General features: G+C 41.6%; 1 protein-coding gene across 22 annotated transcripts in view; it reads left to right on the top strand.

The window, feature by feature from the left end:
• Positions 1 to 14,597, top strand: part of TRPM3 (transient receptor potential cation channel subfamily M member 3) — a 263,502-nt gene that overhangs the window by 229,025 nt on the left and 19,880 nt on the right. For all 22 annotated transcript variants that reach the window (XM_039839740.1, XM_039839330.1, XM_039838630.1 and 19 more), the window contains 2 exons: positions 13,742 to 13,892; positions 14,003 to 14,202. In XM_039839740.1, coding sequence (XP_039695674.1) covers positions 13,742 to 13,892; positions 14,003 to 14,202 — 351 coding nt within the window. The remainder of the gene's footprint in view (positions 1 to 13,741; positions 13,893 to 14,002; positions 14,203 to 14,597) is intronic.

The following is a 14,597-nucleotide window of genomic DNA, read 5'->3' as shown; positions in this document are numbered from 1 at the left end:
TTCTTTGACACAGCAGGTGCAGCAAACAATCTGCATTAAGCAGCCACCACTAAGGAGTTTTGCTGCAATGAGAAAAGCTGAGATTGTATTCTGAAGTCATCAGTCAATAAGAATCCTGTTCCCTCTCCCATGCCTCCTACTGTAAGGGTCTCTTCTATCTATGAAAGTTGATTTTGCTCACGTCTGACTAGAAATCAGCGTTTCTTCAGTGGGCTGCCGTTTGGCTGATAAAAGCAGGATAGCTGTTTATGTGGGTAGAATTGAGAGAAAGCCTGAGTGAGCCCAGGCACCTGTTTTCATTAGCCCTACGTTTCTTTATGGTAGGTTGATACAAAGGGGAGTCTCAGAGTTAATGCTGCAAACCGCAGAGGACCTGAATGCAACTGACTTCCATTCTCCAACCAGGGGACGGGGGATTGGTCCCCATTTAATTTCAGGACATTAAGGATCTATTCGGAAAAATGAAAATGAAGAAGGGGCTTACTTAGTAGAAGGAGAAACCAGCAGGCAGGAGCTAGAATGGGTGAAGGGTAATTACTCAGTTTCTTTAATAAAGCTAGTAAAGGATTACAATAAATTATAATGCATTATTATTATCTGATTGTATCCTGGAAGGGCTTTCCAAAGGCCCCACATGGTGCTCTCCCTCCCTCTACCCCTTAGTGCTGTTTCCTCTTCCCCAATCACTCTCCTCTGTACCACTTCAGACATGGGAACTTTCTTGTGGTTTACAAAACACAGCAAGCAAGTTTCTGCCCCAGGGCTCTGCCCTAGCAGTGTCTGCTGTTTTGAGCACCCTTTCCTCAGAGAGCCTCTTGGTTAACGACTTCATTCAAGACTGGAGTCTGTTCCCATCACACCTTCTCACTTATTAAGTTCACTTATTTATCATGCTATTGTTTGTTCTCTATCCCACTCCCCCCTTCCCAACTTAGGATATGCAAGGTCAGGGATCTTTGATGTTTTGTCCACTTGTTTATTCCAAGCACTTAAAACAGTATCTGGCACATGGTAGAGTCTCCATAAATATCTGTCAAATGAGTGATTAGGGAAACTGGCCCTGTACCACCACCACCACCATCATCATCATCATCATCATCATCATCATCATCATAACTATTTCTATTATTATATCAAGCTTAGAGATGAGGAAACTCAGGCTCAGACACATTACTTGACTTAATAGTACATACATGGCAAAATGTCAGATCTAGGACTCAAATTGTACCCATCTAAGTTTAGTCCCTTATGTCTAGTGACTTCAAAGAATGATTTAATAAGATGAATCAGTGGATCAGATCCAGTTCATTGGCATCTGAGTTTATTATTTTTAACAGATAAATCTTTCAAGATGGAAGTGTTTATTTTATTTTAACTGATGTGTGTCAATGTTACCCTGGAAAAGAAAAAAAGTTGTTAATCCACTGTGCAAGGGTGTACTGTCACCCAATTATTTTATAATAATAATAATAATAATGTTTATATTAGACATATAGTTGAACACATATTCACAACATGACAAGTGATGGGCACTGGATCCTGAGCCCACACAAAGCTAGTTAGTTTTAAGCTGAACACGAACTGACCATAATTTGAAACATCAGCTGAAGTGTGAAAAGCTGAAGTTTTAATAGTAAACAGATGAGTGGGCAGCCTGGCCTTAAAGTAAAAAGAGAGGAGGCAGGGAGAAGTAAGAGAATGAAGGGCATCGAGAGGAAAGTGTGCCAACAGATCAGAGCCAGGAGTGTGAGATGTGAGTACAAATGGATTTCTTGTGTTGTTTGTAGCTTACCAGGGAATTTGTAAATTAAGTCAGCAGGAACATGTGTTTGCTTATATCCATGTTCCTGAATATGAGGGGCCACAGTTATTCTTTTCCTCGATGTCACATAACCTAGTAGGAGTCTGCAGGAGCCATGGGTGATTGATTTCTGTGGAGCTGGCACAGCCTGGTGTCCCTGATGTACATTGACATGGAAATAGGTACAGTCTGGCTCACTGGACTGTCTCTCCTGGTACAGAGTCCTGATGTGAGGTTGGTACAGTCTGGCTCACTGGGCTGATCTCTCCTGGTACAGAGTCCTGGTTTCCTCTTCTTTTTGAAGGTCCTGGCTCATCCCTCTTCAGATACACTCAAGGACAGATGTATGGCTTTCAGACAAACCATGCAATCCCATTTTAAGCAAAAATAAGCACATTCCTTAATGACAGCTAAGGTGGTGTGGACCCACAGGAAAAACTTTCCATGGTTAAGGCAATGAAAATGGAATGGAGCCCCCAGCACCTGCAACAGAAGGGACACCTATCCCTGACCTCATCTGCAGCGCTTAGAGGATAGGTGATTGCCACATGAAGAACTGTGATGAGAATATCACAGTCAAGAATTACAATGGAGGTGGACAGTAGCATAAAAATTGGGGAGAATAAATAATTTTCTTTGACTTTTTCTCTAAATTTTTTTGTTGTTTTGGTTTGAAGAAAATAGCTTATCTAATCTTATTTTGTTTGGGCAAATATCCAAAGAATGAGGTAGGCCCTCAGGAAAATTGTAAATTAAATGCTTTCTGTTTCCACCCTTCCATCCCTTCCCAGAGCGCCCTTCTCCCTTCTCACCAGCCCCTCCCTAATTGCCTCAAGTTTCCCAACGTATTCTGCACCTTTGCCTCCTCTAATGAAACTACCAGCCTGAGAAATGGATTCTCTCTAAGGTGTTCCCTGGAGAAAAATGTTGATCACAGGAAAACAAAACTCACTTAAACTAGATTAAATAAAGTTTAACTGGAAGCATGTAAGAGAAAACCTCGAAGACATTCAAAGACAGAAAACAAAGCATGACATGAGCTGACTGCAAATGAAACTGGAAGTGGTTTTAAGAAGTCAGAATGTGAAGAGGAAACGACCACTCTTGTCTGTTTTTCTCTCTACTTTTCTCCAGTCTCAGTCAATCGATCATCGCTCACATTCTCTCTTGCTCTTTCACTGTCCATCTCATTTCTCTCCTCTCTTCCTTTCCCCCTTCCTTTCTCAGACAGCTTGCTTTACTTTTACATGACCTGACATGGTCCGACTCTATATGATCTTTCGATTAAGTACCTGCCATCACCTAAAGTCTCATACCTAAGTTTAATTTCTAATGACAGAATCTGATTAGTCATTGGTTATTTAATGAACTTGCTCCTCCTTGAGCAATGATGGAAGCTGCTCTTTAGGCAATGATGGGACCTGGTCTGAATTGAGGGAGGGAGGGTGAAGAAATTAGGAGAGTTTTGTCATCCTGAGAGACCTAGGGCTGCCTGGCTGTGAGCAGAGCAAGATAAGTGGAGCCCGTAGTCAGGTATTTACTGACATTACCTAATGATAATGCTGTAGGATAAACTACCCCAGAAGGCAGTGGCTTAAAGCTGTAAACATTTATTGAGCTCAGAAATCTGTAGATTGGCTAGACTTCTGGACTTGGCTGGGCTCAATCAGTCTTGATCACATACCAGGAAGTCAGCTGATCCAGAACAGTCTCAGCTCAGACAACGGAAGTGACTAGAAGCAGAGGCTCATGTATTTCATCATCCAAGAGGCTAGCTTAGGCATGTACCTTATAGTGATGGCTAAAGTGGAAGAGTGGAAACAAACACTCAGGGCTTTCTTGAAGATTCTGTGTGGGTCACATTTGCTAATATCCTATTGGCCAAAGAAACTCGCATGGCCAAACTCAGAATCAAGGGGCAAGGAAATTGATCCTACTCATTTAGTGAGAGAAACTATCAAATTGCATGGCAAAGAAGCTTGGATACAGGGAGAGAAGAGGAATTGGAACTCGATCTGCTACATCACGGCAACAAACTCACTGACATATACAACAGGCTAGTCTAGACACACATCCTTCACTGGCAAGATTAGCACAGACTCTTTCTGATCTTAATTCCCGATTCCAAATAATGAACTACTAAGGTTTGAATTTTGAGGCCCTCTCAACAGCAAATAAATTACAATTTTGTCTCTAAGTAATGGTAGATATATAGACCAGCAATAACATAGGACCAAGATAACAGAGGGAATTGAATTTTTTCCTCTTCTCCCCATAATGTGCGCCTTACAACTCACACACAATGTATCTAGACTGTGACGTCCTGCTTTCCAATTTGCTGCATTAGAAAACGAGAGTTATTCAATTAAACTGTGCTTTCTAAATAGCTCAAAGCTGAACATGTGTGCACGGAGCAAGCCGACCAGGAGCTCTGAAAAGTTAGCGGCTCTGTCCTTGGTGCCTTCTTTTCCCACTGTGGTGGCTGGGGAAAATGTCCTAATTTCTTCACCATCATGCAGCGGGGCCTTGTGTTTTGATTGCTTTTCTGCCAGGAGTGGAAAGAAAAAGGCTTCTACAAGTGACCTACAATTAGCTCCCAGGTAAAATAATCCAGTCTGGTTATTCTAGTCTTTTGCTTCTCTTCATAGCATCACAGAGTAATAGAATATCAAGACTACACGAAGCTTAGACATCATCTAATCCAGTATTTCCCAACTGTTAGTCACATAAACCATTCATTGTTTTGTAACATTTCTTCTACTCGTTAGTACTTTTAGCTAAATTGGCTCATTTTTAAAGCCTAAATTAATTTATTTAAAATTGTATATCATGGCCATAAGTTGAAAAATCAGTATGATTTGAAGTAAATAAAAGATAACCATAAAATAAAGCATAAAAAGATAACCATAAAATACCACATTGTTATGAAATTCTGTCCAGATGCTTGAGCCTTTAGCTTGCCCAGTCTTTACTAAAAAGGGATTTTAACAAATGTAAAGGCAGTGTTAAAGAATTATTATCCTCAAACTGACACATTCTCTCTGATGGAGTAAGGAAGATCTAAAGAGACTTGAAGAGGTCATTACTTTGTCGTTACCCAATTCGATGTTATTTAACGTCCTGTTCCTGTGTCCCATAATCATCTTGGACTTCCTGAGTTGTGTGCATAGCGCACTGTAGGGAATAGTAATAGTCTAAGTCCTTATATTTACAGATAGAAAAACTGAAGCCTCCTCTTACTCCTTTCTGATGCTTACCTTTGTGCCATGTCACCACTGATTTGCATCCTACCCAGCAGTTGGGTTAGGAGAAGGGAAAATAAAAGAACCACAAAAGAAGTAAAAGACAGAGCTGATGGATGGTGCTTTTAAACTTACAAAGTTGGAGCTTACCCGATTTTCAATTATCTTGGTTCTTTCTGTCCTCCATTACTAAAGGACATTGGTGCTGGCCTATTGAAATAGAAAGTGCCCATACTTACATAAAGAAAATCTCTGCCTGGATCTACCACTATCTGAGATTCTTAGATCAGGAAATTTCTAGAAAGATGTAGCCATCCAAAGGGAGGCCCCTCCAGTTGCCTCGCCAAGGAAAACATTATGTCAGGCAAAAGGCCAAAAGAACATAGCTATCTAAATCTAATTCATCCTTGGAGTCAGTCAGAGATGCTGTGCTAATGGCATTCTAAATCCTCCATGGCAAACTGTATGGATTTTCAAAAGGTGGTAGAGAAATCCTCTTTGTCTTCTTATCTTCTCAAGATGGATTTCCAGTTGAAAATCCTTTCTTTAAAAAAAAAAAAAATAGGATAAATGTAGTCATATACTCAACTAAGCTCTTTATTCCATTGCGATTTGTGACCCATGTGATTTGGATAAGCTTTTGAGACATTTCTTCAGACAGAAGAGGAAGGGACAATCTTTGAGAAATATTCTTCTCCATCATATTTTTTTTTTCAATGATGTTGATTATATCAAACAATGGTGTTTTGTTTTTAATTTCTCATGCTCTTTGGGAACGATGTGGTGTATGTATTAAATAAATACTTTCTTCTCCACTTATATTATAGGATGAAATAAAAAAGGTAAATGTTTTAATCTTTGAGACATGGGTGTCTACACCTAATACCTATTATATGAATTGAATTTCTTTCTCCATACTCTGAATTTTAATGTTCCATACCTTTGTCACCTCATCTGAACAGTTCAGGCCACTATTCTTGTTGACAGAAACAAGGAAAATTCAGATGTTTATTAACCCGTCTCTATTTATAATTGAGAGATTCCTCTCAATCCCACGTTGGCTCTTTCCTCAGAGGCAAAGAGGAAAGAGACTTCTTGGTGGAGCAGGCTTGAATGGACCTCCTGACTCTGTTCTTACTGTCTTTGAAATACTGACAGATACTAAAGCTTTCTGAGCCTCAGTTATTCATCTGTAAAATGAGATAATATTTATATGTCAAACTCTTGTCAGAATTAAAATAAGGCAATAAAAGTGAAGCTCATAGCACAGGACCTTACATTTTAGAATGTAATAGATGGTCATTACTATTATTCTGTATTATTACATTGGAAAGGCCACATGAGATAAAGCAAAGTACATGCAAGCTTTAGGGTCAGAAAAAAGATAAGATTCACTTCTTTATCATTCATAATTGCATCTCCAGTGTCAATTCCCACTGGCACAGAGCAGGAACTCAGTATTTTGAGATGAATAAGTGAATGGTTCTTACGTTATCTCTTATAAGCATTATCCCTTATAAGTGATGTTGGGTAAGACATTTCACTCCTTAGTGTATGTGTCCTAAATTATGGAGCAAAGACAAAACATTTCTTACAGAGCTACTGGAAGTTTAAATGCAACGATATAAAGTACCCAGCACAGACGCTTTCCCTGGGTGTTTATTCCCAAATCTCTACTGTCCTTCACTTTTGAGGATCCCAGATAAAGAATTAGGATCTGCATTTCCTGGGTAAATACCCATTTTAAAAGCTTTGCTTTAAAAGGAGCAGTGGGCAATGTCTAGGGGCCCAAGAAGTACGTGGGTAGGGTCCCATGACACCCTCACGGCAGTCCTTCGTCAAAAATGTCAGGGTCTGAAGAAAGCATGTTGCCCAATTTGACCCAACTTTTTGGTTCCTGGGCAACTAACTATGAAGTGGTATAGATTGGGTATTTTCCAGGCCACTTGGGCATGAGGAAGATCCTGAAAAGAGGCACAGAAATTATCTTTCACCCCAGAGCTCACATTCACGTTTTTGATAAGAGAAAGTTTGCATCTCTTGTGTCAACTTCAGCTGACTGATTGATCCTGAAAAGAGGCATAGGAATTATCTTTCACCCCAGACCTCACATTCTCATGTTTAGTAAGAGAAATGTTCCACCTTTTGTATAAACTTAGTTGAACTTTTGGGAGTTTTGTCTTGAAAAGGATCCTAAGTACACAACTTGGTTCAGAAGGAAAGTATCATGATTGATTAGCAATATCTGTACAAGTACAGATAGAGTGTTAATGGCTGGTGTGCCTGGAGACTTACACAACAGCATTCAGAAAGGAAATTTGCTATAGAATTTGCCAAAGACGAGGCACATTCCTTTAATTGCAAAACTTGGCAATTGCAAAATCAAACAAATAAAGAAACATCTCTTACAGGAACCATCTCATATTGGCAGATCATAGTGTCACTTGAGATCTTAAAGTAAATAGGAAAACAGACACTAACCCAGTGAAATTGATCATATATAACCCTTGCAGGTAAATATACAGTATGTAATATTCTTGCCTGCATTCATTTGGCAGATATTTATTAAGCACCTACTATGTGCCAGTAAGTATTCCGGCTGCTATTTTGTTTATTGAACAAAACAGACAAAAACTCCTATCCCCGTGGAGCTTATTATATTTTCGTGAGGGATGCTATTACTATAAAAGTTTATTTATTTATTTATTTTAAAAAGTACAACCATTGGAAGGCTGCTGTCCAGAATATGTACAGAAGAGTTGAGGGCAGGGTATGCTTTCTTCATTCACATACTCTAGCCAGATTATGACTGCAAGACCTATCATTGTTTTGGAGCCTAATCATCTATTTTGTTTCTACCTATTAATGCATAGTTAACGGAAATGGCACTTCCAACTTCCTGCCATGCAATGTGTCAATGTGACCCACGCAGATAAACCATAGAGAATCTGAATCTCCAGTCATTTGATTTCTTCTAATTAGGCCACAACTGCATAGAAGTAGCCTTCCCACTCTGTTCCTCCACCCTCACTCTGAGACTTCTGTGGCCTAATTTATCTATGATCATCTTCTAGAACAAGGTTTTCTTCATTTGGGGAGCAGCCAGCTGTGTCCAGGTGCTTGACCAAAGTTTCCCAACTTCATTTGCCCTACTGATTTGATAATAGGTAAAATCAGTGTCATTAGTTTCTGAGTCAGAGGCCCCAGCTGACAATTGAGCATTGCTCAGTATAAACCCCTTAAGTCCTTTAATATTTGTCTCTGGCCCCTGAAACCCAGAAACTGATTCAACCTTGGTATCAGGTCAGATTTCACATCCCCATTTGCCCTTCTAATTTGTTTCACGCTGCTCCAAGACTCTAAATGCAGCCTCTTAGGAGTGGGGTGCCCAAAATATCAATGTCTTTTTATTACTGGCCTATGGACAGGAATTGGAGGCAGGGATGATTCTGTTAGCCAGGACTCTTAATTACAAGTAATGGAAACTCAGTTCAAATTGATTTAAGGGAAAAATGAATTTTATGGTTCATATAACTAAAGAGGGCTAGTTTTAGGTAGGTCTGGGTCAGCAGTTTCTCTTCTCTGTGATACAATCAGTCCCAGGCATGCCCTCTCCACTCAGTAGCCTTGTATTGCATTATGAAAAAAGAAAGAAAGAAAGAAAGAAAGAAAAGAGCTCCAGTTTTATACTAGTTCCAGCCAAAGTCCCAAGGCTGATGCCCATTAGCTCTGATTGCTCAGGCCAGGGTCACATGTTCACCTCTGAACTAATCCCTGCAATCAAAGGGTAAAGCACGCTGATAAATCTCCTAGATATGGAATTGGAGTTCATTTCACCCAAACTTCAGGGACTGGGAGTGGGGCAGGGACAGTTCCGCAAAGGGAAACCAGGATGCTTCTACCAAAGGAAAGAGAAATGTATATTGAACAGGTAGAACCAGCAAACACTCACTAGAGGGACTCTGCATCATTACCAATGAAGAGGGAGGTGACAACATGCCACTTGGTATGAAGGTAGTAGTGATTATGCATTTATTTTTTGCACAAAGATTGGGAGAATAATCACTCAAGGGCCAGGTTCCAAAGTAGGAAAGGAGGAGGCACAGTAGTAGACACTGGCCTACACATCTCTAAATATCCACTCATGTGTCATCTTGGTGGGGTGGTGGGGGGATGCCCTAGAGCATTTCCCTGGGAACATGAACCCCCAGATACTGGCTGGTGCCATATGTCAATCTGGATAACTTTTCCCCGTCTTGAAATCTGCTGTTTGTCAGGGCTTTAAGTCACCTACTTCACCTTCATCAGTGGTAGACATCTGTAAGTTTGAGTCAGAGCACTTTCTAACACAGATAAATACCCAGAACAAGGACATCATTAGGAGCTATTATAAAGCAGTATTTTGCACGAACTGCTGCATATAATGTCTACTGCTTCTTTGCTGATATTACCAAATGAAGGCTGTTTCTTAATGATTCATTTTTAATGATTCATTATCACTGTCACAAGGATCATCTAATTCATTTACACTGCACTTGTTGCTGTAGAGTCTATAGGTGATGGTCCTCAAGGCTGGTCCTGACTACTAGACTGCTTGATGTGACCCAAGCCAGAGGAGCTACAGCAGTTCTGCAATTCTTCCTCGGAGAGGAGCTACAGCAGTTCTTCCTCGGAGCCCCCTTCAGAGCTCATATCACATAAAAATGCAAAGTTCTGTTTCCTTTCTGTGCCTGCCACTAAATTATGAGGTGCTTAAACAACAGGAATTGTCTCTTTGATCCCCTATATCCCTTATACCCAGCATATTATAACCACTCAATAAATGTAGGATAAGTGCTGTACATAGTGATTGCAAAACAGAAAGGAATATGACATAATCCCTAACCTTGAGAAGCTTAAAGTCTGTTCATCACAAAAGTAACAATACTAGGATGACACCAGCTAATATTAATCAAGTGCTATGTGCTGGATACTGAGCTAAGTGCTTTGCATGCATTATCTCATTTAAAGATCTTGACAACTTTCCCCCATGTTACAACTATTACTACTATTTTACAGAGGAGGAGACTGAAGTTCATGGAGTAAGCTAATGTCACATCATTTGAAAATGGCGGAGTCAGGGTTTGAACCCAGGTCTTCCTGCTTATAATGTATGTTCTTAACCACTAAAATAGTACTACCTCTATAAAGGCAGGATGAATAAAAGGTGTGGGGGAAGCCGATATAAATTAATACCCAAAGAATTGGCAGGGATTTTCCAAAGCCGATCGCATTGACATCAAAGCAAATCTTGTATAAAAGTATTAAGTTGGTCCAGTTTTTTAAATAATAGGAGCCTTTGAGGAACGGAGCAGAGGAACCAAGCAGAGATGTAGAGATACATCAATGGCAATATCTGAAGACCCATGGAAATATGTGTGGGCCATGGAACAGCATGGTTTTCTCTCTAGGCTAGAAGAAGGGCCTTAGTGGAGGAAGCGTCTGCATGCGTCACTAAATATGGGGTCAAAAGAGCAAGATGGATGAGCTTTGCCCCTTACAAGTTTATTTTATGTTCGAAAAATCTCAGGATGTCATTGAGAAATGGAGATCAAGGACCACATCTGTCAAAATTGTACACTTTGTAATGTACCCCAAGCAGTTCTTTCTGTTGCTTTCTAGGCTTTCCCCCACAGAAATCTGATCAGGAGCCAGGGAAAAGGGAGGCCCGAGAGCGACAATTTCTCAGGAGGTCAGGCTGGGAGGAATGGGGTGCGTAAGGGGAGCTTGCTTTCCTGAGGAGAGAAAAGCAAAGCAAGTGATTTCTTGAGGCCTGTGGCCAAGAGGGTAACAGAGCCCCTGAAGTCTGGTCAAGCATGAGAAGCCTTCTTACCAAACCGAAGATGGGGTTTCCTGAAAGGACCTAAGGAAGAAGCCAACAACTGCTCAGAGCTAGGTCTGTCCACCATGAGCAGGCCTGCGAGGCTGTGGGAAATGTTTGTTAGTGTTCAACAACCAAATTGTGTCCAATGATCTCCGTTACTCAACAAACAGCAATCATGCATGGATATGTATGGATGTGCCGTGTGTGTATGCACTGAGCCATGTAATGGGGAACCATGAAGAGCAATTTTCCCACTGGGAATCTTGTGTGGGACACAGATGGGTAAATTGGTAATGGTGAATGGTGTGAGAACCTCCCAAAGGTATGAGCAGAGGGGCCTCTGGGATTACAAAGACGATAGAATTACTAAAGAAACATTATTTGTTAAAGAAAAAAGTATCCGTGACACTTATTAAAGATGATAAGGAAGACTTTATTCAAGGGGATGAGGGTACTGCAATGGAGTTTTATAATATGGAAGAGAGATTAGACTCAATTCCGAATACAGCTAGGAGAATTGGGAATTTATAGCCAGGAGCAGAGTAGTGGTGATGGGCGTGGGCAGGGTCAGGGTGGGGAGTTCAGTGGATAGAAAATCACTAAGAGGAAACATCAGAGATAAGGAGAATCCTGGCTAAACCAAACTAACAGGATTCTTGCTGAAGGCAGGTCAGGATGATAGACATCATCTAGGGCATGGTAGAGAATAAGGAACCTGATTAGATACCAGATATTGAGATGAGGATTCTGGCTAAGCTGACTTAGCAGGAGTCCTGATAAAACTGGACAATGCGGAAACAAACAGAAGTCCAAAAGCTAAGGCCTAATTGAAAGAGAGCTCCTGAGAGCCTGTGTAGAATTTGATCAAGCAGAGAATCAAGCAGAGAATCTTAGTTAACACCTATCGCAGTCCTAGGGGCAGAAAGTGAGCTGGGGTGGGCTTCGGAAAGCTAAGTGAGCCCTGAAAATTGAATAGCATTCACCCAAGTGAAGCATGGGAATGGAAGCAAGATGCCAGAGGGGCCTTTTGGAAGTAAAAGAAGCAAGGCTCAAAATCAAGCAGTATGAGACAGCATGACATTTTCTAGGAACTGCAAGAAACTTGGTCCAATTTATGCTCATAGAGAGAGGTGGGAAGTGGCAAGAGATGGCACTGGGCCAGCCACCCTCAGAGCTTGGACTTCATCCTGGAGCCAGTGGGGGCCTCGTCACTGGGTTCTCTTTCCAAGAGAGAGCTGTTTTGGTTAATGCCATAACTGCCAATAATAAAAAAGCTGCCAGCTCATAGAATACACCTGATTCCAACATCTCGTCCTCTTGCAGACAGATTCAAAGGAAGCACGTTGGCCATCTTCCTCTGGCCATAAAAACAAGGTCTTGGTGTCCCGAGACCTATAAAAATCCTCATAGCCCGAGAAGATGCATTTTGAGCTTGAAAGAGTGTCAAAAATCATATAATTTTTCCGGCCTATTTCTAGCTCAGTGGACTCACCTTAGTGGCACCTGAGAATTACCTAGGAAGTTTTAAAAGAAATATTGATGCCTGGGCCATGCTCAGAGATTCTAATTGAATTGTCTAGGGTGGAGCAGGGCATTAGAATTTTTTAAAGCTTCCCAGAGTGTTCCCTGTGCAACCAGGGTTGCGAATTACTGTAAAACGCATAACCTGGCAACATTAACTCTTGAGAAGGGAATGGACTCCCCTTGCCAGGTATTCCCTCCAAGAAAATTCTGGGTTATCTTTGCAAACCTTCCTAGCAGACCTTCAAAATCTACCTGTGGCAACTTCTAAGACTCCTTTGTGCCCCACCCCCTTTTAATAAATAGTTGCAAAAGGACTCTGTTCTAAAGCCAAATAAGGGAGAGGAACAGCTGAAGCAGGATGGCAACCTCACTTATTCTTGGGCACGTAAGGGCATCATCTCATTCCCTGAGCCATGTCTGTGCAGAACTAAGGAACTTTGTCAAGGATTTCTTTTTCCCCTGAAGTTACCCGGAAACTTCAAGCAAGCCTCATTAGCACATTACTCACGCTCACCCAGTCCCCACACACATCACCTTCCTTCTCACCCCCACCTCCAGATCCTTTATTTCCATTTTCACATTTTTTTTTCAGTGCAGTTGGATTTCATTCCCTGTACCCTAAAAAGCACATTTTTGGAATGGAAATACTGCTGGAAGAAAGCGGGTGGCTATGAACTACGAGGTCTCGGCTCATCACCCCTCTCTGCCCTCCCCGTGAAATGCCATTTGTCAGGAGCACCAAGAGACAAACCCTCTAAATACTTCCCAAGGCTCTGCCTTGGGTTTTCCTTCCTTACCAAGACAGCAAATCATTAACTCAGAGCCCCCAGTTGTTTCTTGGAGCAATTAACAGCTGCCCCAGTGTTAATTCCCAATCAATAGCCCCTCCATGCTGCTGCTCCTCCACTGCACATTTTGAAAGTAACTTAATGGGGCAATGAGACTCTGCTCCTCCCGCTGCTCCCCAGGAAGCCCTCACCAGGCTCCCTAAGGACACCAAGTGCCCCTCAGTGAGAGTCAGGGGCCAAGGGACAGGGTGAGCAAGCGGGGGGGCATCCACCTCTTCCAAGTCAGATGACAACTTGGGAGACAGGAGGAACCAGCTCTCCTCTGTAGTAGCAGCAGCCCCTCGAAATATTCATGAAGCTTTCATTTTTCCATTTTGGCTTTTTTTGGAAATTTATTTTTTCTGTTTGTTTTGAGATGGCTGTATTTTTCCTCTACATTAAAAAAAAAAAAAAAAATCAGTCTTTTTTTTTTTTTATCGGATAGCTATGATTTCTCATCTGTAGCCTGTGTTGCTTTCTCCAGCTCCCTGTGGACAGAATGAGACCCGAGAGGATGGTAAAATAATCCAGCTGCCTCCCTGCAAGACAGGAGCCTGGATCGTGCCAGCCATCATGGCCTGTTACCTTTTAGTAGCGAACATCCTGCTGGTCAACCTCCTCATCGCTGTCTTTAAGTAAGTGGGTCCTTCTTCAGGGAACCCGGGTTGGAGGCAGGGCACTGGAGGGGTGTGATGCTTCAGAAAGCAGTGGAGTTTCTCACTTGAGTCTCTGATCTCTATTTCAGTAATACGTTTTTTGAGGTAAAATCAATATCCAACCAAGTGTGGAAGTTTCAGAGGTATCAGCTCATCATGACTTTTCATGAAAGGCCGGTCCTGCCCCCACCTCTGATCATCTTCAGCCACATGACCATGATATTCCAGCACCTGTGTTGCCGATGGAGGAAACATGAGAGCGACCCAGATGAAAGGGACTATGGCCTGAGTAAGCTTTGAGTGACAGCCCCTTGCAGCCACAAGTCAGATATCCCCACTGCGTCCCATAGGCAGTCATGCAGGACCCCATGGCCACCTTGTTCTTCCCGCTTCCTGCAGACTGCTGACAATTCTGAAGGCTTAGAGGCAAACGGGAGGGTATGCTCACCTGCAAAGCACTGCTATAAAGTAGAGACTGAAATCAAGCATTCTTAGCCTCTTAGCTTCCTTAGAGAGATAAACCCAGTCTCAGCAGGGCTGTTTGAATAACTTCATAGGTTCTAAGTTTCTTATTTTTCAGAGGCCTCAACACAAAATATATAAACCATATTTATATGCTCCCAATGCTACATTATATATAATTTAAACATCATTACATGAGTTAAGTTGAGTTGCAAGTAACTA

Source organism: Pteropus medius, unplaced genomic scaffold (assembly GCF_902729225.1).
Source record: "Pteropus medius unplaced genomic scaffold, Ma_sr-lr_union100, whole genome shotgun sequence".
Taxonomy (NCBI): domain Eukaryota; kingdom Metazoa; phylum Chordata; class Mammalia; order Chiroptera; family Pteropodidae; genus Pteropus; species Pteropus medius.
This window is presented reverse-complemented; position numbering and strand designations above follow the sequence as displayed.